The following is a 25,427-nucleotide window of genomic DNA, read 5'->3' as shown; positions in this document are numbered from 1 at the left end:
CCGAATTCAAATTCTAATTCCTCTGCTGGTTGTGTTTCTTTAAAATAGTGACAATGACAATTCCTTAAAGGGTAATTGTGAGCAATATGTGAAATAGATTTGTCAGTTATCAATGTGTTCATCGTAATGCCTAGCATATATTAAACACTCAGTAACATGGTGGTGGTTGTTTTAGCACTTGTGTATCTTAGGGTTTGTTTGAATAGATATAATTGGGTTTCTCTTTCATGTCATTTGAGGTCCATTTCTCTACTTCTCTGTATACTAAGAAAGTAAACTTAAGAAGCTGGGTGATCTCTAATTTATCATCTATTAGCTGCTTTTCCTAGCTTTTGGCCACTAGCCTATATTGATGTCATTTATTAGGTATCATAGTCTGAACGTTACATTTAAGAGGCAACTTCAAACAAATAAATATAATTCTTTTGCCTTTTAAACAGGAATATGATCTTTTCTTTCTTTTTTCTGTTTATATCTTGTCAGGAAATTCTTTTATATTATTGCTCATTTTGTATTTCTTCATCAAGACCTTTGAGTCTCAACGGACAGAATTTACCTCCAAGCAGAAAAATGGAGAAAGCACATTTATTTTGCAAGGTAAATTATTGAACACAGTTTTTTTTTAAAAAAAAAGATTTCTTCTCCTTCTAAACTTAGTTTTATGATTGCTTTTTATTCATGATTGTTAAATATTTAGAGTATAAGGTTCTGATGAACCTGCCTAATAACTGATGACTCCTGAACTCTTTTAATAGACATCCATTGGAATAATTCAGCAATAATGTAGTACTATATCAAAAGTGCTTGTAACACATACCATGGTATTCTATATACAGAAATTAGCATATGTAAATATAATATATTTTCTCTTTTTGGTATGATAATTTTTAGGTGATCAAGCAATTTAAGCATTTGTCAAAGTGGCTATTCCATTTTGCATTCCTGTCAACATGAGATAGGTTCTTTGGGGAGGGGTGGAGTTCTGCTAGCCCCTCGCCCTTCTGTGACAGGATGTGGATAGGCTCAATCTTGTAGAGACCTTGTGCAGACAGTCACAGCTGCTGCGAGTCCAAGAATCCCACGGCACACTGTGCCTGGACACCAGAGCTCCACAGGACTTGCTCCCTTCTAGCTTTTTGATTCTTTTTACTCCTTCTCTGATGTTCTCTGAGCCATTAATGATGGACACTTGTTTTAGTTACTGTGCTATTGCTGTGAAGAGACACCATGACCAAGGCAACTCCTACCATAGCAAGGGTTTAACTGGGGGCTTACTTACAGTTCCAGAGGATTCATCCATTGTCATCATGCTGTGGAGCAGACAGGCATGGCCCTGGAGCAGCAGCTGAGAGCTCTACCTGCTGATCCACAGACAGCAGGGGGAGGGGAGGAGAGAGAGAGGAGAGAGAGATACAGATACTGGGCTGGGTGTGGGCTTTTGAAACCTCAACGCCCACTCCCAGTGGCCACCTCCTCCAAACAAGGACACCCGTGCTCTTACAAGGCTACCTTTCCTAATCCTCCTGAGATAGTTCCTCAAGTGGGGACTAACATGCAAATATAAGAGCCCATGAGGGCCATTCTCTTTCAAACCACTCCTGTATCCCATAGTCCTTTATGTTTTGACTAGTTGTTTATATTTATATTTTGACTAGTTATGACTAGCTATATTTGTATTATTGACTAGTTATAGTCACCACTGACCACTGTAAAGGAAGCTTCTCTTATAAAAGCTAATAGCACTTCCCCATGGGTGTAAGCATAGTTATTTAGAAAGTGGTTGGACAGGCACATCATTCAGTGAAAGAGCTTCCGCACGAGGACTTACGATCCTTCTGGCTATTGACCAGGCTTACAGTTAGACGTGTGAATCCCCCTTTGTGGAGTAGGCATCAGATCCAATCAGAAAGTGGTTGATTATCCCCACGATTAGTTTGCTATTAATTTACCTGTGAGCTCATCTTGCCTGGCCAGTCAGTATTGTTGCACCCAGGGGCCACAGCCAAGCGAGACAGTTGTTGACAGTTCTCTCCCAGCAGCCTGTGGAACAGCGTCTAGCCTGTTGAGCTGTCTAGCCAGCAGAGAGGGAACATTGTCAGCTTGGTTTTCCTATGTGTGGCGTCTTTAGCAATAGTCCTACTAGCTAGCTTTGGTGGCAACCGACAGTCATGGCAACTGCTGGTATTATATATTATTACAAGTATAGTCACCATGCAGTCAGTACATTAGATTATTAAAACATTCCTTCAGTTTAACTGAAACTTTGCCCCCTTTGATCCTTAACTTCCCTTTCTCTATCCTTCCTCTTTCATATCAGTCTGTTTCTATTTGAGAATTTCATACATGCATGCACTGTATCTTAGTTACAGCTACCACTCTCCTCCTCCCCACTCCTCCTGGACTCTCTCAACACGTCTCCTTCCTAACTTCATGTTGTTTTTGTTGTTCAGTAACCCACTGAGTTCAGTTGGTGCTACCCAGATGCATATGGGTGTAGTGAGCTGCCAGCATCTTAAAAAGTTCACATTTAATTTCTCTCTGTGTGTGTGTTTACATGTACGTGAGTGTAGTGTGGGAGGTCCTTCTGTTTGTGTTGTTTTTATTGGTTAATGAATAAGGAACTGCTTTGGACCTATAGCAGGGCAGAACTTAGCTAGCCAGGTAAAACTAAGATGAATGCTGGGAGAAAGAAGGGCAGAGTTGGAGAGATGCCATGGAGCCGCTGCCAGAGTCAGACATGCTGAAACTTTGCTGGTCTAAGCTAGCCAGGCAGCTGGAAAGCAACAAGTGGCTCTCTCATTTTACATGAGTGCAGGTGTCTGCAGAGTCTGGAAGACCATATTGGCTGCTTGGAGCTTTAGTTATAGACAGTTGAGAATCTAATGATATGAATGATGGGAACTGGACTTGGGTCTCTGCAAGAGTAGTATGCACTTCTCCCTGCTGAGCCATCACTCCACTTGCCTAAAGTCTCTTGATAAGTGATATGCCTCTTATAAATATTTATTTATTATGTAAAAGTATTATACTTGCATGTAAGCCTGCACGCCAGAAAAGGGCACCAGATCAACCATGTGGTGGTTGCTGGGACTTGAACCAGGACCTCTGGAAGAGCAGCCAGTGCTCTTAACCTCTGAGTCATCTCTCCAGTCCCCAAGACACACCTCTTGATAAGCACTTTTCTTCTGTATTTTTATGAGACCAATATTTTGATTTCCACATGTAACTAAGATCTTACATTATTTGTTTCTTTGTGTCTGGCTCATCTAACGCAGCATATGCCTTCCAGTTCCTTTCCCACTTTTGCAAGTGACTGAGCTTCTATTTAAGGCAGTATGGTATTGTGCTGTGTCTATGCGTATTTCCTTTATTTACTTACCAATCATTGCACACTTACGTTGAGTCTCTAGCTTGGTTATTATGAGTCCTGCTAAAATGAACACGGGAATGCTGACCTCTCTTCAATACCTTGATTTTTAGCTTTTCTGAGTTGCTGTATTATGTGACGGCTATGTTCAGGAACATCTATACTATTTTCCAAGTTGGCTGTATTAGTTTATGTACCCACCATTGTTGTGGAAAATTATTTTAACCCTATAAAGGTTTGTTACATTTGTTTCTGCCTTTGTTAACGATGCAAAAATGTGTTACATTTGTTTTATTAAATAAAATTAACCTGGGGTCAGGAGGCTGATTCAGTAACTAGCTGACAGGAAGTGGTAGGGAGGAAGTAAGTGTAGCAAGGGTTCTTTAGTGGGAACTGAACAGAAGGACACTCCCCTCTGTTTAGTTTTTATACTTTCATTTGCTCAGGTGCATTAATTTAGTTCAGTTGTTCAGGGTGTCCAGCACAACACTGAATGAATATAAGTGCTTGTTATCTTATTCTTTGTCTTGGGGGAAAGTTTTCTTTTTTTTTTTTTTAAGATTTATTTATTTATTTAAAAACTTTCCTCTTCATTTTACATACTGGCCCCAGCTTCCTCTCTCTCCCCTCCACCTCTTCCCCATCCCAAGCCCTATCCACTCCTCACCTGAAGAATGAATAAAGAAAATGTGGTACATTTACACAATGGAGTATTACTCAGCAGTAAAAGACAATGACATCTTGAAGTTTGCAGGCAAATGAATGGAACTAGAAAAAAACCTTCCTGAGTGAGGTAACCCAGACCTAGGGGAGGCCTTACCACCTGTGAGGATGACCCTTTTGTCAGGGGAGAAGGTTAGCTACTTGCTATTCAGCCTTTCTGAGCTAGCAGGATTTCACCTCAACCTTTGAGTCCTGAGTTCTGTAGAAGGGTAGAGATTTAGGTATAGTTTCCTTTAGCAGCCATGATAGAGCCAGAGTCTGAGGGAACAGAATTCCTGGCCCGTGGCTGAACTGCTGCTGGTAGCTGTGAAATTGCAGTTGTTGGTTGGGACAGCAATTGCTTAAGGCGCAGCCACTGTGTTGAATGCAAAACAACATTTGGTGCCTAAAGTGTAGCTGGTTCTTTTTTTTTTTTTTTAATTCTTTGGGGGCCCACCACCCAGCTCCCAAATGAATACACAGATATTCTTACTTATAGATACCCAGCCTTACCTTGGTTTGTTTTAAGCTAGCTTTTCTAACTTAAATTATCTCATTTCTCTTTAACTATGTTTTGCCTCTGGGTTTTACCTTTCTTTATTCTATATATCTTTATTTCCTTCTTACTCTGTGGCTGACTGGGTGGCTGGCCCCTGGCAGCCTCTTTTCCTTCTCCTTCCGTTGTTCCTTGCTTTTCTCTTGAGTCTAGATTTCTCCTCCTGTTTATTCTCTCTGCCTGGCAGTCCTACCTATTTCTGGCTCCTGACTAGCTACTGGCCATCTAACTCTTTATAGACCAATCAAGTGTTTTAGACAGGCAAAGAAACACAGCTCTACAGTTAAACAAATGCAACATAAAAGAATGTAACATGTCCTTGCATCATCAATCAAGTATTACATAGCATAAACACATGTAATACATCCTAAACTAATATTCCACAAGACACCATCACAATACATATTTCCCCTTTCCTCCACATTTTGGTCAATTAATCTTTTTGATAACAACTACTTGTGATGATTAGGGCTTTCAACTCGACAGAATCTAGAATCACTTGGAATTCTGTCAATCTCTTTTTGATTCTTTTATTTTTTTTATTCTTTGAAAATTTCATATATGTGTGCACTATATCTTGGTCATATCTGCCCCAGCTTCCTTCCTTCTGCTTTTCCAGAGATCTCCATCACATCTCCCTCCCAACTTCATTTTGTTCTGGCACTTGGAGCCCATTATGGTTACATACAAATTTTAGGATTGTTTACATTTCTGTAAAAAGTAACATTTTAATTTTGATAATTTCATCAACCCTATAGGTTGCTTTGTGTGATACACAATATATGTTTTTTCCAATTTATGAAATAATGTATCATCTATTCTTGTCTTCACTTTCATATTTTTTTACATTTACTTATTTTATGTGCATGAGTGTTTTGCTTCCATGTCTTATATGCACTATGTGAATTTCTGATGCATGCAAAAGTCAGAAGATGGCATTGGATCTGGAGTTATAGATGGTAGTGAGCTGGAATTCTTTGCAAGAGCTTAAAAATGCTCTAAAGTACTGAGCTATTTTCTCCAGCCCCTTCTTGAGTTTCTTTTATTGTTCTATAGTTTCCATTGTTACATTGTTACCATTCTAATAGGCCTATAATGGTGTCTTGTTTAATTTTCTATTTCCTAAAAACATGACGTTTTTTCATAAACTTATTTGATATCTGTACATCTTAGGTGGCAAAATTTGTTCAGAATTTTTATCCATTTCTAAATTTGCCTTCATAATACAAGGATGAATACATCTGCATGCACACATGTGTGTATACACATATACATGCAACATGCACAGTTCTTTGTATATTTTAGAATAATAATTCTTTAATAAATGTGTTCTTTGCAAATACGTCCTCCCAGTGTCTCTGGCCATCCTTTCAATCGCTTGATGGTTTTTCTCATAGAGTATGTATTTTCATGTATTTAATGTATTTTCATGGAGTGAAATTTATAATTTTTTTCTTGTATGGACTATGCCTTAGGTTTATATCTGAAAATAGTTATTTTTGTCATAAAATGATTGTTTTGAAAACATGATAAAAAGCTTTACACCTATATATATTCATGAATGCTGTGCATTTTATAGTTACACAGCCTATTAAGAGATACATATATTCTTTAGAATAATAATGTTTGACTGAGTAAGATCTTTTTAAAACCAAACTCCCTTTAGCTGAATGTTCTATCTCATATGTACATGGGAAGCAATATGCATGGTTGTGACTGTTGATTATTCTCAGACAGAAGAAAACATTGATGTATCACTTCATGGCTCTGATTCTTTTACAACTAACTTGTCATCAAGAAATATTGAAAGCAAGAAATACAGCAAAGTTTGTAAAACAACAGGGAAGAAAAATTCATCTGAATCTAAGGGTTTTGTCCCAGAATATAAAAGAATGTAAGTTAAAAACTTTGAATTTACACTTTGAAATTATCCTTTTGCAAGTTTAAGAAATCCCGACATGCAGCTTATGTGTTCTAATGGCAGGATTGTGCACATCTGCGGTCCTTCTTTTAGACATATAGTTTCAACTGTTGCACAGCTGCTCTTAAATATCTAACTTCAGGTGCATCCACATGGCAGTCTGAAAGGCAGAGTTCCAGTTAGTGGGGAGCAGTGGTCCATAGGTCTGTAAATTTGTCTTAAACAGAATGTAAGAAAAATGTCTGGGCTTGGGTTTGTGAAAATTAGATCTTTTGAATCTTGCAGCTCTGCTCTCCCCCCCCCCACCCCGCGTTACCTGGGTGCCTTTGTTAAAAAAAAGAAGTTATGGAATTTTTTGTGTCTTTTTCTCCCTTTCTTCTTTCCTTCCTTCCTTTCTAGCTTTGTTTTTTGAGACAAGGTTTCTCTGTGTAACAGATCTGGCTGTTCTGGAACTCGCTTTGTAGACCAGGTTGGCCTTGAACTCACAGAGCTCTGCCTGTCTCTGTCTCTCTGGTGCTGGGATTAAAGGTGTGCGTCACTAATCCTGTCTTATTCTAGCATTTTTGTTTATACCTAGGCAAACAGTTTTTATTTTAAATATCTTTAAAGGCAAAAAAAGCAGAAACTTTTTTTTTTTTAGAAGAAATATTATGAGAACATGTTTGGGGTTTATGTCATTTTTTTCCTACCAATTAAGTTCTAATCTAACAGATTAGTGAAGTTAGCAATTACTTGTATGTCATTATGGAGAGGCAATTAAACTAAATACAACATTTTGACCACTCTTTACATTTGGAAGATAGCAAAGAGCAAGGTAGTTATGGCTGGGAAACCACGTAAAAGTTGTCTGGCCAGGAGTGGAAGGCAGAGCAAGTCTCTCTTCTCCTGCATTAGAAGTATTTGGAATATACTGTGCCCTGGGAGACACATGACCCAAAGGAATGCAATAGAGGGCAAATGGTTTTTATTTATTATTTTTTTATCAGACCATTCACTTTTACATAAAGTGTGGAAGGTCATTTATAACTTAAAGCACACTTATACGTTAAACAACATGAAAGGTCAGCTCAGTGGAAGCCCTGAGTAAGTCAATAGGAAGTCTCAAATCGAGGCTATAGGGCTTGGGTGTGGGGAGGCGAAGTGATAGCAAATCCCAAACTGTGGCCCGTGAGTGGGTTGTGACACCAGTTCAGGAGGTCATACCATTTTTTTTTGTAAGGAAATAGATTAAAATTTTATTGAAGACACTGGAGTGTTTCTTAAAACACAACTGCACTTTGTAAAATAGATTCTGTTATCATGTATTTGGTTTCTTTTTCTGCCTCTATTTCCTAATAGAAAACATATTTTAGACAGTGAGTCTTAGTAAAAATAGTTGAAAGCCATTCCTTTGACGCCAGAGGTCTGTATAGGTGACCAAACATAGGACAGTTTCAGGGTGTGTGTGGGGGGCTGGGGAGATAAGAACAAGGTATTGGGATCTCAGGATAGGAATTTGGGAGGGTTGGACTTAATGGGGATATAGTATCCAAAAGGGCAAGGTATCTGCTAAGGAAGGAAGTGGATAAATGATGACATTTTCTCTCATTTCACAATTTGCTCAGGATTGAATTAACCAGTAACTGTAACAGTCAAACAAGCTACAGGACAAATGACCCAGCAGCAGCAGGAATAACAAACGGAGAGGCTAGGCAGATGGAAAGAGATTTAAAGTACATTCCAACCAAGCATGGGGAACTTGCTGCATCCTGATACAGAGTTTTGAAATCTATGATATTTAGCAGACAGCTGGAAATCTGAACACCAATTCTACATTTGTTGATGCTAAGAAATGTCTATCAATTTTTATGTCATAATGATGTGTTAAATGTTTTTTGAAAAAGAAAACATGACTTATAGAGATGTTTATCAAATTGTTACAGATAAAACAATACTGATGAAATATGTGTAGATGAAATAAATACTGAGATTTCAAATTTATAAAGGATGGAAGCAGGAATAAAAGGCAAATTGAGGCTGCGTAGGCCGTTATTTAAGCTGGGTGATGGTAATGGGGCGATTAGCATATTATTTGGAAATTTCCACACTCAAAGTTTGAGAGAAAAGTAAAGCTATAAAAAACCCAGCAGTTATTATAATTTCTGTGTCATTTAGATATGAAACATCATTATTCCTGTATAGAGAAGAAAAATCCACTGAGTTTTCAGGATCAAAGAAAATCAAGAAAAAGCAAAGTTTACAAGTACAGTTTCATAGTAAAAGAACTGAGGTGAGTTGAGACTTTTCGAAAACTTCCTTTTTGTCCAGAGCCCCAAATATTCTTGATGTTTTAGACCAAGTGTTGAAATGCTTTTTAAAACATTTTTTAAAAAAAGTTTATTTATTTATTTTTTATTTTACGTGGATTGATGTGCATGTATGTCTGTACTAGGGCGTCAGATCTTGGAGTTACAGACAGTTATGAGCCACCATGTGGATGCTGGGAATTGAACTTGGATCCTTTAGGAGAATAGCCAGTTCTGTTAACCGCTGAACCATCTCTTAATATTTTAAATTTAAAATATTGCTTCTTCTTTCTCTTTTCCTTTTCTTCTTTTTTTAATTAATTAATTTATTTATTATGTATACAATATTCTGTCTGTATGTATGTCTGCAGGCCAGAAGAGGGCACCAGACCTCATTACAGATGGTTGTGAGCCACCATGTGGTTGCTGGGAATTGAACTCAGGACCTTTGGAAGAGCAGGCAATGCTCTTAACCACTGAGCCATCTCTCCAGCCCCCTCTTTTCCTTTTCTTATCCCTGTGACAGTTAGTGCCAAAATAACTGGATAAAATATAAAATTACCTCAGAGATGCCCATGGACTTCTGGGCATGTCTTTGGGGGGAATTATCTTGATTACATTGAGGTGGGAAGTACTGTCCTCTGTGGGTGCCACCATCCCTTAGGCAGGAAACCCTGAGCTTTGTAAGAGTGGAGAAATTGAGCTGAGCAAGTGTGTATGCATTCATTGTTCTCTGTTCCTGATGGTGGATGTGAGCGGTTTCCTCAAATCCTTGCTGCTATGGTGACTTCCCTGCTGTGATGGACTAGAATGGGGAGCTGTGAGCCCCACACCCTTTCCCCCTGCTGTGATGGACTAGAATGGGGAGCTGTGATACCAAACTCCCTTTCTTCCTCCAGTTGCTCTTTCAGAGTATGTCATCATAGCAATAGGAAGGAAACTAAGATATCACCCCTTTATTTCTGCTTTTTGTTTGTTTGTTTGTTTGTTTTGTTGTTTTGGATGGCTTCTCACTGTGTTGTCCACACAAACTCAAATCTTGGGCTCCAGTGGTTTTGCTGCCTTAGTTGATTAAACAGCTGCTGGGACTACACGTGTCCACCACCATATCTGACTTTCTTCTCCTTCCCCTTTCTTTGTAAAAATAAGGCATTGCATCCTTTCAGAAAACTAGATTTACTTTTCCCTATTAAATTAAACTATTTTGTGTGTGTTGTGTGTTCCTATTTTTTTAGTTTTCATTCTGACCCTGGTGTCCCTTGGTTGGTGGTATGCATCTCCAACATTTGTCATCATCTTCACATGGTCCTCACATGGCCCTCACATGGTGTTCACATGGTCTTCACGTGTCCTTCACATGGCCCTCACATGGTCTTTACATGGCCTTCGCATGGTCTTCACATGGCCTCCACATGGTCTTCACATGGCCTTCGTGTGGTCTTTGTATGGTCTTCACATAGCCTCCACATGGCCTTCACATGGTCTTCACATGACCTTCATGTGGTCTTTACATGGTCTTCACATGGCCTTCACATGGTCTTCATATGACCTTCACATGGTCTTCACGTGGCCCTCACATGATCTTTACATGGCCCTCATGTGGTCTTCACATGACCTTCACGTGGCCTTCACATGGTCTTCACATGGCCCTCACATGATCTTTACATGGCCCTCATGTGGTCTTCACGTGACCTTCGCATGGTCTTCCCTGCATCTGGATTGCAGTCTCTCTTTCCATTATTATTTACTAATTTATCTATTTCATTTTACATTCCAGCCACAGTTCTCCCTCTCTCATGTGAGCCTGTATCTTTTCATTCACATGTAGTAGATCCATATTGTTGAGAAACTCATGATTTTCTACTTCTCCAAGATATATATTTTTGAAGATAGGGTCTCATGAGGTAGCTCTGGCTACCCTGGAACCTTCCATATAGACAAGGAGGGCCTTGAAGATTTTTGATCCTCCTGCATCTGTCTCCCGAGTGCCATGATTACAGGCTTGCAGCACCCTCATATCTGACTACAGAAGAGCCTTTCTTTTCTTTTCTTTCTTTTTTTAACTTCTTCTTCTTCTTCTTCTTCTTCTTCTTCTTCTTCTTCTTCTTCTTCTTCTTCTTCTTCTTCTTCTTCTTTTTAGAGAGAGAATTTATGCTCATTTTTGCCTTGCATTGCACAAATTTTACAAATTTAGGATCTAAATGCTCTGGTTTTCTTGGCTTATGCATTTGAATTATATATTTATACATGCCTAGAAATTGGTCATAACCAATATGAGGAGGGGTTTTTCTTTCTTTTTCCCCTCTAGCTTAGAGTTGAGACAAAGACTTTATTCTGTGTACTCTTCCACTGGGGTTAAGTTTTGTTATTGTGGCTGTTTTTCCAGTCTGGCTCTTAGAGAGAACATTACTTTTGAGGACATTATCTTACATGGAACTTCAGTACCAACTGTCATCAGTCTCCTGGGGCCTGAGTCTTCTCTGCATAGTCTTCAAAGCTCTAAGATCCATGTAAAATTGAAAACACGTATAATGGGTCCTCATTTTCTGAAGTGATATTTTTCTATCCATCTAATCAGTTGTCTTTTTTGAATCTTCTTTATACATGCTGCAGTTAAGTGGTTAATTTATTCAACCATAAGGATACCCTGAAATAAAATTACTTCTATCATTGGAATAACCAGTGGTTCCCCACAGGATTTTTCATGTATAACTAAAGTCTGTACAGGAGCCTAACCTGGTAGATGAGCCAACGTCTTACTTTGCCATAGGTTTCCCCTGTTCCATAAAATATTTAATCTATTAATTAAAAAATGTTAATTAGAAGGTAATTAGTTATAAACTTAAGAAAACTGGTGTTTACAAAGAATATTATATAGTTTAAAAAAGTTTTGAGTGCATATGAAATGTAATGTGAATGTCAAGGTTTCTCCTGGGAATGTGAGTAAGTGAGATGCTGGGTATGGCTGTCTTCCAAGAGGCTGTTGTTCAAGGATGCTGGGTGACCAGGATGATCTCATGACTGACATACTTGCTTTCGGCTTTAGATCGCCTCTCCGTCTCTGAAGGTGGCAAAGGAGAAGACGATTGGGAAAGAAAGCACTTTGTACAAGTTGCCATGCCAGTTTGGTAGCCACAAGACTTCACTATACCCTCGTTTATCTTCCTCAACTCCTCGGTATTCAAATCATTGTAGTCTGATTTTCAAATGAGGGGCTTGAATTTAAAACTTTTCTCTGCAATCATGCATCTTTTCTGTATACAGACTGCCATTAATTTGTTTAAATGAAAGACTGTGACCTTAGGCTCAGGCAGAAGTAAGAGCATGTGGGATTGGAGGACTTAGATTGTATACTGATTGGTCTCACACCCTATTGCTTGTAAATTTTACATTGCATCTTGGGCCTTACTTTCTGCTTTTTTTTTTTTTTTTAAAAAGATATATTTATTTATTATATATAGTGTTCTGTATGCATGTATGCCTGCAGGCCAGAAGAGGGCACCAGATCTCAATACATATAGTTGTGAGCCACCATGAGGTTGCTGGGAATTGAACTTACAACCTCTGGAAGAACAACCAGTGCTCTTAACCTCGGAGCCATCTCTCCAGCCCTACTTTCTACATTTTTAAAGAGAGGGTCTTATGAAGCGTTCTGGCTACCCTTTGTAGACCAGGCTGGCCTCAAACTCAGAGATCCTCTTGCCTCTGCCTCCTGAGTGCTGGAATTAAAGGTGTGAACTGGCTCCATGTGTGTGTTTGTGCACATGTGTGTGAACGCCTGTGGGGGCCAGAAGGGAGAGCTACAGGTGGCTGTGAGCCACCAGGTAGGGGTGCTGGAAACCAGACGGGTTTTCTGGAAGGGCAGCAGGTGCTCTTAACCACCGAGCCGTCTGTTCAGCCCCTCCCTTTCCACTTGTGTACAGGAGTCTGTGGACTTTTAAGACCCCTGCCAGCCGGCTAACTGTGGCTTTAGTTGTTTACACTTCGCGTCCTATCAGCCGAGTCCTTCTCTCCAGACTGTTCATAGCTGATGATGGAGTCTGGGATTTCTTTATTTTATTTTTGCTGTTTAAAGAGCTCTTATTTGTCATATAAATACCTTTCTTTGAAGAATCACTATGATTTGTATTAAGAACAGGAAGAACTGCAACCAGAGCCAGCAGCTAGTGAATCTGTCTGTTGACAAGGTTAGGTTCTGCTCCCTGTAGAGACATTGGAAGGAGCAAGGGGAGGATTTCGGGGTGATAAAAGCAACTCTTATTGCCTGGAGCTATTTAACAAAGCTACTCTGGGTTGAGAGGTAGCATCGGGCCATAGTCCCAGCACCTGTGAGGTTAAGGCAGGAGGATTATCAAGAGTTCAAGGGTAGCCTGGCCACTTGGTGAGACTGTGTTTCAACACCAAAATAAAAACAGGAAAAAATAAAATTCAAGATATTTATAGGTTTGCTGATAGTTTTCTATGGTTTTTTTTTTAATGAATGTCCTTTGCTGCTTTCTAATATGGCCTTTCTCTGACAGGAGGAAGGAGACAACTTCTAACCTCTACCTGACGTTATATGAACAAGTACATGAAGGATACTCAAAATACCAAGAATTAAGTGGTAATAAGAAATTCTAGAAATTGTACCCTCTCGCTCCCTCCACCCTTCCCCCCTCTTCTCCCTATTTCCCCCCTCCCCACTCCATCTATCCTCCCCCTCCTCCTCTCCACCTCCATCCTCTCCCCTCCCTCCCTCTTTTTCTGTGAAGACTCTGCTGGACCCAGACCGGCCACTCTTTTGCACACTTGGCTTCTTTTAACCTTTGACCAGATTTTCCTGTATCTTCTTTTTTTTTTTTTTAAGATTTATTCATTTATTTTATGTTTGAGTGCTCCATCTGCATGTACACCCTTACACCAGAAGAGGGCATCAGATACCATTATAGGTGGTTTTGAGCTCCCATGTGGTTGCTGGGAATTGAACTCACGACCTCTAGAAGAGCAGCCAGTGTTCTTAACCTCTGAACCATCTCTCCGGTCCCTATCACCTATTCTTTTAGCTGCATTAAAGAGACAAAAAAAAAAAAAAAGAATTAGTTAAGATTTACTTCTGTCTTAGGGCTACAATTCTCTCCGAGAGCTCAGCTGATAAGGTGCTTGCCATGCTAGCATGAGGAAGTGAGCCAATTCCATCATTTACATTAAAAAGCCTGGGTATGGAGGTGTACCCTTAATTCCAGCCCTTGGATGGCAGAGACAGGCAGATCCCTGGAGCTCCCTGGCCAGGCACCCTAGCCCAGTTGGCAAGCCTCAGGTCCCATTGAGAGACCTTGTCTCAGGAGACAGGCAGAAGACTCATGAAGGATGGCACCGAGGTTGACCTCTGACCTCTTCACACTTGCACATGCACACTCACACAATGTGCTTATCTACAATCTATGAAGGTAAACATTTTAAAGCCCATGTCTTTTCTAAATATCAAGAACATTTAACATGAGAATTACCTCCTTCACATACTTTTAAATGTACAGTGCAGTATTGTTATTTACGTGTATAATATTGTACAAATCTCTAAAGTTTATTATATGCGATTGCAATCTTATATCCATGGGTGAGTGACCCTCTTTCCTCTCCCTCAGTCCTCAACAGCCACAATTACAGTCTTTGTTTCTTATGCTGGACTCTTTAGATAACTAGTGTAAGTAGAATGATCTGCCGTGTGCTTGGCTTATTTCACTAAACATACATCTTCCAGCTTGTTCCAGCCACCACGTATTATAATAACTATTTCTTATAGAAGGCTAAGTGAATGATATTCTATGTGTATGTACCATGCTTAAAGATTTTTGATGGCTGTGGCCTATGTAGTTTGTTCTATGTGTTGGCAACTATGAATACTGCTGATCACAGATGTGAAAGTGCTATCTTATATATATATACTTGGAGATGGCTTCTTGTAGCTCAGACTGACTTCAAACTCACAATGAGGCGGAGGATGGCTTTGAACTTCTGACTTTCCTACCAGCACCTTCCAAGTGGTGGGATTGTAGCTATACATCATCATTCCCGGTTTATCTGATTTTATTAAAAACAAACCCAGAAGTGAGATTGCTAGATCAAATAGGTTTATTTCTTTATAGACAGGTAATAAAAGTTATTGGAAAGAATCTTACTAAACATCTTGCTTTTCCTACCCACATTCTTAGTTACAAATCCCCTTCACATTCTCCCTTTATCTGTCTGGAAACGGCCCCCTTTTAGCAGATGAATCCGTTTGCATTTCATTTATATTTATACATCTCTGCTTCTACAGGGTCATATATATATGCACATAAAATACTTATATACACATATATGATTTTATATGTATATGTTTTGTTTTGAGACAGGGTCATACAGTGACCTAGCTGGCTTGGAATTTACTATGTAGACCAGTCTGGCCTGGAATTCATAGAGATCCCTCTGCCTCTCGAGTGCTGAGATTAAAGGCCATCACTAAGTATAGCTATGTTCTGTATTAGAAGTTTCTCCTCCCCGTCCTCATTCTTTCTCCTCCTCCTTCTCCCCATGCATCTTCTCTCTTAATGTGTATAAGTGTTTTGCCTGCAAGTATGTTTTACACCATGTATGTGCAGTGCTCATGGAGGTCAGAAGGGGCATCAGATGTCCTGGGAACTGGAGTCACAGACAGTTGTGAGCTGCCATGTGGGTGCTGGGAATCAAACCTTAGTCACCTGGATGACTACTGAGTCTCCTCTCCAGTCCAGAGAAACTTTTTAAAATAGTTTCTTTCACTAGCATCCCTTCGTTTTCGCTTCCCATTTCACTGAAATCTGTCATCTAGCTCCATCCCTCTACAAACCTTTTATTAGCATTCTAATGTTACTATTTTTCAGTTTATTTTCCTTTCTTCCTCTCCCTCCCTCTCTTCCTCCCTCTTTCCTTCCCTCTTCCCTCCTTCTCTCTCTCCCTTCCTCTCTTTCCTTCCCTCCCTCTTTCTCTCCCTCCCTCCCTCCTTCTCCTTTCCTGGCCTATCCTCCTCCTTCCCACCCCATTTAGACCTGGAACTCACTATGCACTTCAGGCAGGTTCAGAACTTTGTTTATCCTGCCTCAGCTTTCCTGGCTATTGAATATTTTTTTAAAAAATATTTGTTTCATTAAACTAAATATAATTCAGTTCAGCAGACATGTTTTGAGGGAGAGGAGCAGCTATGAAGTAGGACTGGGAAAAATAAAGTAGCTGTCGTGCCTTCTAGAAGCAGTAAGAACATAGAACATTTTGGTTGTGCTATATCCTGAGTCCTCCAGGAGCAGAGAGGACAAGTTCAGTGATCTAGACACACCCAAGTCACAAGTTAGAGTTTAAAGGGACAATCTGAGTAAATAAAAGTGTCGTCCTCTTTCTCAGTTTAGTGATTATTACTGTTTTCTCTGGTGAGAGTGTGGGTAATACTAATCAGGATAGGTAATAATTTTAATTAAACTTCCTCATGCCCATGCAGCACTTCCTAAAGCTTGCGTAATTTTTAGTAAAGTTCACCAGGGTAAGATCTATGTGAATGATTTGCCAATGATCCTCCACATCCTGAAGATTCCTATGAATGACTCCGAAATGCGACAGGTGCTGAAGGCCACTGACATTGATGGTGAGTTTTCTCTTCAGCGTCGTGCACACATGAATGTAAGCTCTGTTTAGCTGACTAATTACAGATGATGGGAAAGCTAAATGTCAGCTATTTACAATATATAGTTTTTATTATGTTTTAAAAACAGTATTTACAATGATATTAAAAAGCTATACTCCAGGTGATTGTAATTGGATTGATTACTACATTGGAGTATGAGACAGTCTCATCATTGGACTATGAGTGAGCTGTTTTTATTTAGATTTTAGTAGTTATGTTATCTTAATAATGAAATCAGTATCTGACTTAGTCTCTCCAGATGAAATCTAAGACCTTGACAGTAATTTGCATCTATCCATAAAATTCATGAAATGACCCATTTTTTGGTTTGTTCAGTTTGAGGAAAGTGATGTCCTGAGTTGTATGCTCTTTATTCCCTTTTGTATATTTTCATTGTTTTGGGTATATGTTTTCTAAAATATTTAAAAATTGCATTTATTTAATTGTTTTACAAAGTTTGTTTTATATAAATATATAAAATCTTTAGTTTTATATTAATATACAAACAAGATTCCTTTTGTATTTTTATGTGCTACCTCTTGTTTGATTAATCATTTGTATGCTATTATCCTGTGTGAACACATCAAATTTTGTCTTTCTGGTGCCGGAATCATTCTGGAATAAGCACCCTGGCATAATGAAAGTGGTGGGTCCTGAAAGGCCTTCGTCCACCAGTGACACCGGTGACATAACCTTGTTTCAGTCTCATTGGTGTTGGCGTGCTTATCCCAGAAATGTGCCGGCTACATGTCTGTCAGGAGCGGTTGTCACAAGCTATTGCAGGCCACGGCACAATTACAGCTTATAGCAGTTGATAATTCAGATGTCAGCCAACCAGAGGAAGTATTCCCTGATGGGTACCCTGTCAGCAAAGCTTGTAGATCACTGACTCTGAAAACAGCTACTTTCATTTGTAGTTTCACTTGTGCAATAACAGTTATGATAACTCCTCATTACCATGCATTTTCATGTGATATGTATATGTAATCTCATGATAGCATCTCAGTCTTATGGGCACATATATCTGTGGGTGATCAGGAAGATAACTTTTCACTTAGTTATATAATTTTGATATATAGAATCTATGCTGGAACATTCTTTATAACTAGATCTATTTGTCCCACAAGGAATGTGGACTCTTAAAAGCCTGCCTTGTTCTTTTGCTCAGATTAACTGCACACAGTTATCTTGCTTTCATCTCAAAGCAAGTTCAAGCTAGACTAAAGGCTTTTTGTAAATAGAGCATAAGTTTGAAATCTTACAGAAATGCACAAGGTCAGAGGTGCAGATGTCTAACTAGGTTGCTACACAAAGCACCTTAAGAAAAACATTCCAGTTCTTCACTTGCCAGTCTAACAATAGACCTATGTCTCAAAACTTATCTCACCGGGTACTGTCCACCCCACCCTCAGGTCACGGTCTCTCTCCTGTAACTTTATAACCTTGGATTAAAAGTTACACCATCACTGCCTGGTGATGTGGATAACTTTTCATTATAATTTTCAAAACTGACTGTGGGGCAATAGTTTATGTCAAATTATGTTTTGAAGGTTGTGATTTTACTTGAGAAAGTATAGGATGGGAAAGGTTACTAGAGTTTTTAGTCAGGTAGTGTGTACATCATTATGTCAATATTTTATGCCTAGTTATACAGTTGACAATTTTTAGGAGTTAAGAAAAGCACACCATATCTCTGTGATTATAAATATTTATCATTTACTTTTGCCTAACTTACATTGAGTGATGTCAGAGAGGGAGGGAAAAAAAAAAAGAAAATGAAAAAAGTCAGAGAAGCCTTGTGTGGTGGGAAACACCTTTAATCCCAAGTGCTTGGATGGTCAAAGCAGAAGAATCGTGAGTTTGAGGTTATCCTTGGCTACATAATGAGTTCTAGGCTAGCTAGGACTTCCCAAGACCCTGTCTTGAAAGTCCAAACAAGGTAAAAATGTTGAAGAAAAACACACTTATGTTTGAGGTCCCTTTGTTTTTCTTTCATTTCTGAATATGTAGTGCAAAGCTAAAGTATGTGTGTGTGTGTGTGTGTGTGTGTGTGTGTGTGTGTGTGTGTGACAGAGAGAGAGAGAGAGAGAGAGAGAGAGAGAGAGAGAGAGAGAGAGATTGATTTTGTGGTGCTAGAAAGATGACTCAGTAGTTAAGAATGTTTGCTGTTCCTGTGAAGGGTTAGGGTTTGGTTCCCAACCTCCATGTTGGATGGCTCATAACCATCAATAACTTCTGCTCTGTGAGGTCTGACGCCCTCTTCTGGTCTCTACAGGAACTCACACTCACATGCAGGTACCCTTCCCACCCCCACAGTCACACACACACACACACACACACACACACACACACACACAATTACAAATATAAGTTTGATGGAATCATACATAAAGAGCAGGAAAGTACTGACGATTTTAGTCTGTAGTATTCGTTATATTACTGAAAATGCTGTTCATTAATATGGCATTCAAAGTTTTTCCTGGTAAGTTCTCTCTCTCTCTGTTCTCCACACAATGTAAAAGAGTGACTGCTTTTGCGTACAAGCGATGATATTCTGATATCAGTTAATTTTCAGTTTACATTTTCAACTTAATGGGTTTACTGATGGACTTTTTCCTCCTTGTTTCTGAACCATCTTTATAGTTAATGGAATGCTGGACTTCACAGATTTCCTGAAGGCCAGGAATAGTGCTTCTCATTTGACCTCTCAGGATCCAGGTAAAAATAATATCAGAAGTATAAAATAGAATGGTTTGATAGCAACTGGCTTTATTTATTTATTTTTAGCAACTGGTTTTAATGTGGGGCTAGATAGACAAACCTATGCCTTAGAATCTCATTTTCTGTTACTCCATAGTTTAGGCAAATTAGACATGAGTTTTTATAAAGATTCTCTCTCTCTCTCTCTCTCTCTCTCTCTCTCTCTCTCTCTCTCTCTCTCTCTCTGTGTGTGTGTGTGTGTGTATTCCATGTGTGTGAAAGGTATCCACAGAGGTCAGAAGAGGGTCTGGTCCTGGAGTCAAACTCCAGTCCTCAGAAAGAGTGTCAAACACTATTAACTGCAGAACCATCTTCAGCCCCTAATTTTTTTGTCTTTTGATGGCTTCCCAGGTAAAAACACTTGTTACTCAAGCCTGGCAACCTAATTCAATCCCTCGCTCGCACATGCACACATACACAAACATCCCAACCCCTGGACTACTGCTGCAGCTTCATAATTTTCTATCACCAAACTTCTGTTTTCTCTGTAACTGCTAAATCACTATTAGATGAATGATTCTATTTTTATGTATGTATGTGCAAATGTTCATGTGTATATGTGTGTGTGCACATATCACAGTGTGTATATGGAGGTCAGAGGGCATCTTGAGTGCTGATCCTAGCTTTTTACCTTATTTGAGACAGGATCTCTTTGTTCTTCCTGCTGTGTATACCAGCCTAGCTGGGGTGTGAGCATTTAGTGAGTCTCCTGTCTTCTTCCCCGTCTCACTGTAGAGATTACAGACATGTGACATCATGCCTGGTCTGATGGAGCTCCTGGGGATTAGAACTCAGATCCTAATACTTTGCCACAGCTTTTGACCAATTGAGCCATCTTTCTAGCTCTTAGACTCTCTCTCTCTCTCTCTCTCTCTCTCTCTCGTGTGTGTGTGTGTGTGTGTGTGTGTGTGTGTGTGTGTGTGTGTGTAGGTCAGAGGACAGCTTTCAGGATCCAATTATCTCCTTTCATCTTGGGTTCCTGAGTTCAGGCTGAGGTTGTCAGGCTCCTTTATCTGCTGAACCATCTCTATAGAATATTTCCCAGCAAGACTCTACTTCCCTAGTTAGTCATCAACCTATACTCATGTTGACTTCATTTTCACGTCTGTGTTTTTGTGCTTGTGTTTGCTCGTTTTCTTCTCCATTGACAATACTTTCCTCACTCTATCACAAACCTGCATATAATCCCTCCCTAAAACTTCAGATATTTACTGACTTCCTAATTACTCATTTTATGTTACAAATAAATGATAAAGTGTTCGGAAGGACTATTTATATTAGTTATAGAAGAAATACTTCCAAAAATTTGAGACTGTTAGTGTTTTTCATTTACTTGTTAGGCAAGATCAATTTCTTAGCTCAGTCTGTGGGATCATGTGTTCCTGCAGTCAATCAGACTGTGTTTTTTTAGAATCAGTGCGGTAGTATCTCATTCCTAGAAAAGCAAGCAAAACTTTTTTTACTCACATATCATTGAGCACCTGCTGGATGTGCAGCAGTCACATGGGCAGCGGTCACATGGGCAGCGGTCACATGGGCAGCAGTCACATGGGCAGCAGTCACATGGGCAGCAGTCACATGGGCAGCAGTCACATGGGCAGCAGTCACATGGGCAATATGTAAGATACTTGCTTTTCCCTTTTGATTTTTCTTTACTTCCTGTTTAGATTTTCTTTCAAATTCCCATAACTCTGGGCTTCTTTATCTGCTTGTCATCTGACTGTTTTCTGACTACAAACTTCGTGTAGATTCTTAAGGACTTCATAGCTGTTAAATCGTCACTTATATTTAAGTCTCTATTGGTTTCCTGTATTTATTTTATGCTTATAGTTAAAATGTTTTGAGAGTAATCAAATTTCTTTTATTCCCTCTAAAACAACATACATAATGATGTATATATGTTAATTTAGATATAATATGTCTACATATTGACCTCTAAAATAACTTCAGCCCCTCCTAGCTCATTACACATTTAATCTTGACTTTAGATTTTTTTTTCTATTTTGAGGCAGGATCTCATGTTACCCAGACTGACTTTAAGTTTGCTATGTAGCTGAGGCTGGCTGTGAATTCTTGATTGTCTTTTCTCTACCTCCTAAGAACTGGGATTACAAACATTGCCACTACACTCAGTTAGAATATTTTTATATACCACTATTAATATATATGCCCACAAATACATTGTCAAGGTAAATGAGTTACCAGTGAGTAACAAGGGAGAATCAGAGGACCTAGATCTTATAAAATCTAAAAAACAAACAAAAACAAAAACAAAATCTCACAAAACAAAACAGAAACAATGGAGCATATTATTGGAAACCAAGAGATCTCTCCCCATTTTCCTCAGTGGTGTAGCCACTGGTAAGGTGCCTGTGCTCCTGTAACCATAATTAAACTCATTGGTTCAACAGTAGGGACAAAAGACCTGAAGAGAGAAGAGGGAAGGGGTTGGTAAGAGTGAACAGGTGGGGCGGGGAACAAAGGAAGGGCAATGCAGGTGATTATGTATGGTTCACATATTTTGAATGTGTGAAATGTCACCGTGAAACCTATGAGTCTAGGGTTACTTTTTCCTGTTTTCCAGGAAAAGCTGTTAATTCTCACAGTTGAATCATTTTATGTTCCTCCAGAATTTCAAGATATCTTGAAGACTTTTTCTAAGATGAAGGGTGGTCATGTGGCCATTGATGAAGTGACTGCTTTTTTGGATGGCATGGGTATTCCAGTAAACCCTGAGATGCTCAAGGATGTGATAAGTCACACTTACGTGGACAGTGAGTTACCTGAACTCTGCTTACCAGTCCTATTACAGCTCCTATGTCTTCTTTCTCAATTTTCCCTTTTGCTGCTGGTACTGCTTGTTGCCTGCACTTTTCTGTGAATTCCCACACCTGATTCAGGTGTGCGCCTTCCCTCATCAAGTCCACGAGAATGGATAATTATCCTAGGGGTTGAACAGACACACAGAGAGACCAGGCTCATTCACCAAAGGAGTAAACTTTATTAAGCACAAGTCGGGCATATATACTAGGGGGCAGAAGGACAATAGCCCCCTTCCATCCGGAATAGGGGAAGAGGATGTCAGGCGTCTGGTGCCCAAGGCCAGAGAGCAGCTGTGGTGGCAGATGTATTAGGGCCGGCGGGAACCTTGCTTGCAGGTGGAATTACTACAACAAAAGAGGGCCAAGTTCTCTCTAAGCTAAACCCTCAGGCCGGTGCAGCGAGCAGAGAAGCCAGGAAGTCAGAGGAAAAGACCCCCGCATAGCACCTCGAACAAAGGGGAAAAAACCCGGGTACCGACAACTGCTGACTGATATTGGTAGTAAAAATTAGTGTAGAAAAAAATTGAGAAAATTCTAAAATTATTCTATTTTGGTATATTTCCCAAAAGTTAGAATAAAATAGATTTTTAAAACTTCAACATTGCCCGGCATGGTGTCATAACACTTTGAATCTCAGTCCTTGGGAAGCAGAGGTAGGCTGACCTCTATGAGTTAGAGGCCATTCTGGTTTCTGTGAGTTCCAGGCCAAGCATGGTTAGTCACCTAGTGAGGCTCTGTCTTAAAAACAAACAACTGAACATTGGGGTGGTGAGATAGTTCAGTTGGTGAAGTGCTTGCCTTGTTATCATGAGTACTTGATTTGACCACACACATACGACACATATGCATGCATATATGCATATATGTATATGCACATATACAATAACAATAAATTAGAAGTTAAAGTCTGAAAACATTCAGCCCAATTTCATCTTCAATGGTCATTTCTTGTCTTTATAGATGGGTCATTTCTTACAGTGGGAAGAAAGAATGTTGACTTCAGAAATGAGGCAACATAGAATTCTTGAATTCTCAATTTTATTATGTAGCGTTGACTAAACTTCCCTATCCTCTTTGGTTATTCTCTCTCTACACAGCATAGCTTGATTTAAAATTTTATAAGGAGATACAAGAGGTTCTATATTGTGCTAACATTTGACCAAAAGATAGCCTACAATAATAGATTGGTTAGTGATTGATTAAATGATTTGTTCATTCAACAAGCCAGTTAGTCATGTAGTATCTAATGTGCCTGGAGTAATGATGGATGTAGTAAAGATGGCTAAAATACAGTTCTAGTGTGGATAGAACCGTGTAAATTGCGATGCTGTGTGGTAAATGCCTGTAGTGGGATGTTTGTAGGCTGCCATTGGAAGTACCAGGGAGAGATTATCAGAGAAGGTGATGTCTAAACTAAATCCTAAAGATCAGTAGGGTTAATTGGACGAAGTGATAGTGAGGAATAAGAGAGACAATGTAGGTTGATATAGCAGTTTGTATAAATAGGACAGAAAAAAATCAGATATTCTATCCTTTCAAGTGGACTTCACTGTCTTTTGTCATTTTCTAGAGGTGATTTTGTGGAGCTTGGAAGATAGAACTAAACTATGCATAGTTCTGAAAGTTTGTTATTTGTTTGGTTTAGTTTTTTAGTATTTATGCGAGTGTGTGTGTGAGTGTGTGTAATATATATACACACATTATATATAATGTTTATATATAATATATATAATATATATACACACATACACACACATACACACCACATGCATGTCATTGTGTGGGTGCTGGGAACTAAACTTTGGTCTTTTGAAAGAGTAACAGGTGTTCTTAACTGTTACCTCCTTTTGGCTTTGAAGCAGACTTTCACTCTATCTCAGACCTTCCTAGAACTCATTTTGTAGCCTGCGCTGGCGTTGGATCTGTGGAAATCCTTCTGCTTCAGCCTCCCAGAGCTGTAGCTTATTATTTATGATGAACCCTTGCATGGTAGATGTGTTAGGTTCATGAAAGTGGAGATTTTTAAAGACAAGTTTCAAGCCATATTATCTGATAGTCTTCAGGGTATGCCCTGCTAGGAACAACAGGTTCTATGTGAAACTTCTGTTTTGGTTTATGATTTCTTGCCTAAGTCTTTAGGTCTCTAGGTCTCCCATGTGATTTGGGGAGGTGGATTGAACGACGGAACTGATTCCCAAGGATTGTTGTAGGAATTGGCTGTAAACATCTATCATAGAGGTTGTCATTAGGAATAGAGGGGTGGAGGCAGAAAACTAAAATCATCCCCAACAGCTCTATTATTGTGAAGTTTTCGTATTTTAAACTCTGAGATATTTCTGAAAATTACTTCCCTACCTTAATCCAAATGAACATACCTTTTCATTGGACTATCGCAGTTCAACCTCCCAAGTCTACCCATACCAGCTTTGATCCCTTTACACGACAGGTGGAGTGATCTGCTCAAAGCATAGATCTGATCGTATTACCTTCCTCATGGATTATTCAACAGTAGCGCTTGGGATAAAGAACACTTTAAGGTGCTGTTCAAGGCTGTGCTAGCTAATTTTATGTCATCTTGACACAAGCTAGAGTCATCAGAGGGAACATCAATTGAGAAAATAAGATCAGGCTGTAGGGAAGCCTGTAGGGCATTTTCTTAGTAATTGATGTGGGTAGGCCTGGTTCATTGTAGGTAGTGCTACCCCAGGGCTGGTGGTCCTGGGTTCTATGAGAAAGCAGGCTGAGCAAACCATGAGGAGCAAGCCAGTAAGTAGCACCCCTCCATGGCCTCTGCGTCAGCTCCTTCTTCCAGGTTCCCTCCATGTTTGAGTTCCTGTCCTGACTTCCTTCCATGATGAACACTGATGTGGAAGTGTAAACAAGTAAACCCCTTCCTCCCCACGTTGCTTTGGTCATGGTGTTACATTATAGAATTATAATATAATTATCACATTTATTTAATTATAATATTTAAATTGTAAATATTATAAGAACTATAAATTTTAAAATTATATTTAATTAATAATTATTCAAAATATAATTATTATATAATCATATTATGTAACAATTATAATTATTATAGAAAAGTTATTTTATAATAACTTATATATTTATAATCTTTTTATAAATAATATTTAAAATATAATAACCTTTTATAAATAACATAAATAGGAGTTAACTGACCTTTACTCTCTTGTGTTGGGGGTATTGGGCTTTGAACCCAGGGCCTCAGGGGTGTTAGACAAGCACTCTGCCAGTTCCATACCTCCTGGACCCGTGAAACTCATCTTAATAGGTGTGTTTGGTGATGAGAGTTAAAATCAATCAGGAGGTACCTAAACTGAG

The 25,427-nt window shown here is 39.2% G+C and overlaps 1 protein-coding gene across 1 annotated transcript in view; it reads left to right on the top strand.

Moving 5' to 3' along the window:
- Positions 1-555: 555 nt before the first annotated feature.
- The window catches only part of Efcab3 (EF-hand calcium binding domain 3), a 362,829-nt gene continuing 337,957 nt past the window's right edge, over positions 556-25,427 (top strand). The window contains exons 1-8 of the mRNA XM_087909544.1: positions 556-597; positions 6,359-6,519; positions 8,701-8,815; positions 11,878-12,008; positions 13,352-13,434; positions 16,318-16,461; positions 19,144-19,218; positions 21,891-22,034. Coding sequence (XP_087765670.1) covers positions 571-597; positions 6,359-6,519; positions 8,701-8,815; positions 11,878-12,008; positions 13,352-13,434; positions 16,318-16,461; positions 19,144-19,218; positions 21,891-22,034 — 880 coding nt within the window. The 5' untranslated portion in view covers positions 556-570. The remainder of the gene's footprint in view (positions 598-6,358; positions 6,520-8,700; positions 8,816-11,877; positions 12,009-13,351; positions 13,435-16,317; positions 16,462-19,143; positions 19,219-21,890; positions 22,035-25,427) is intronic.

The sequence above is a fragment of the Myodes glareolus genome, chromosome 9, assembly GCF_982192425.1.
Source record: "Myodes glareolus chromosome 9, mMyoGla1.1, whole genome shotgun sequence".
Taxonomy (NCBI): domain Eukaryota; kingdom Metazoa; phylum Chordata; class Mammalia; order Rodentia; family Cricetidae; genus Myodes; species Myodes glareolus.
Note: the sequence above shows the minus strand (reverse complement) of the source record. Positions and strands in the feature narration are given on the sequence as shown.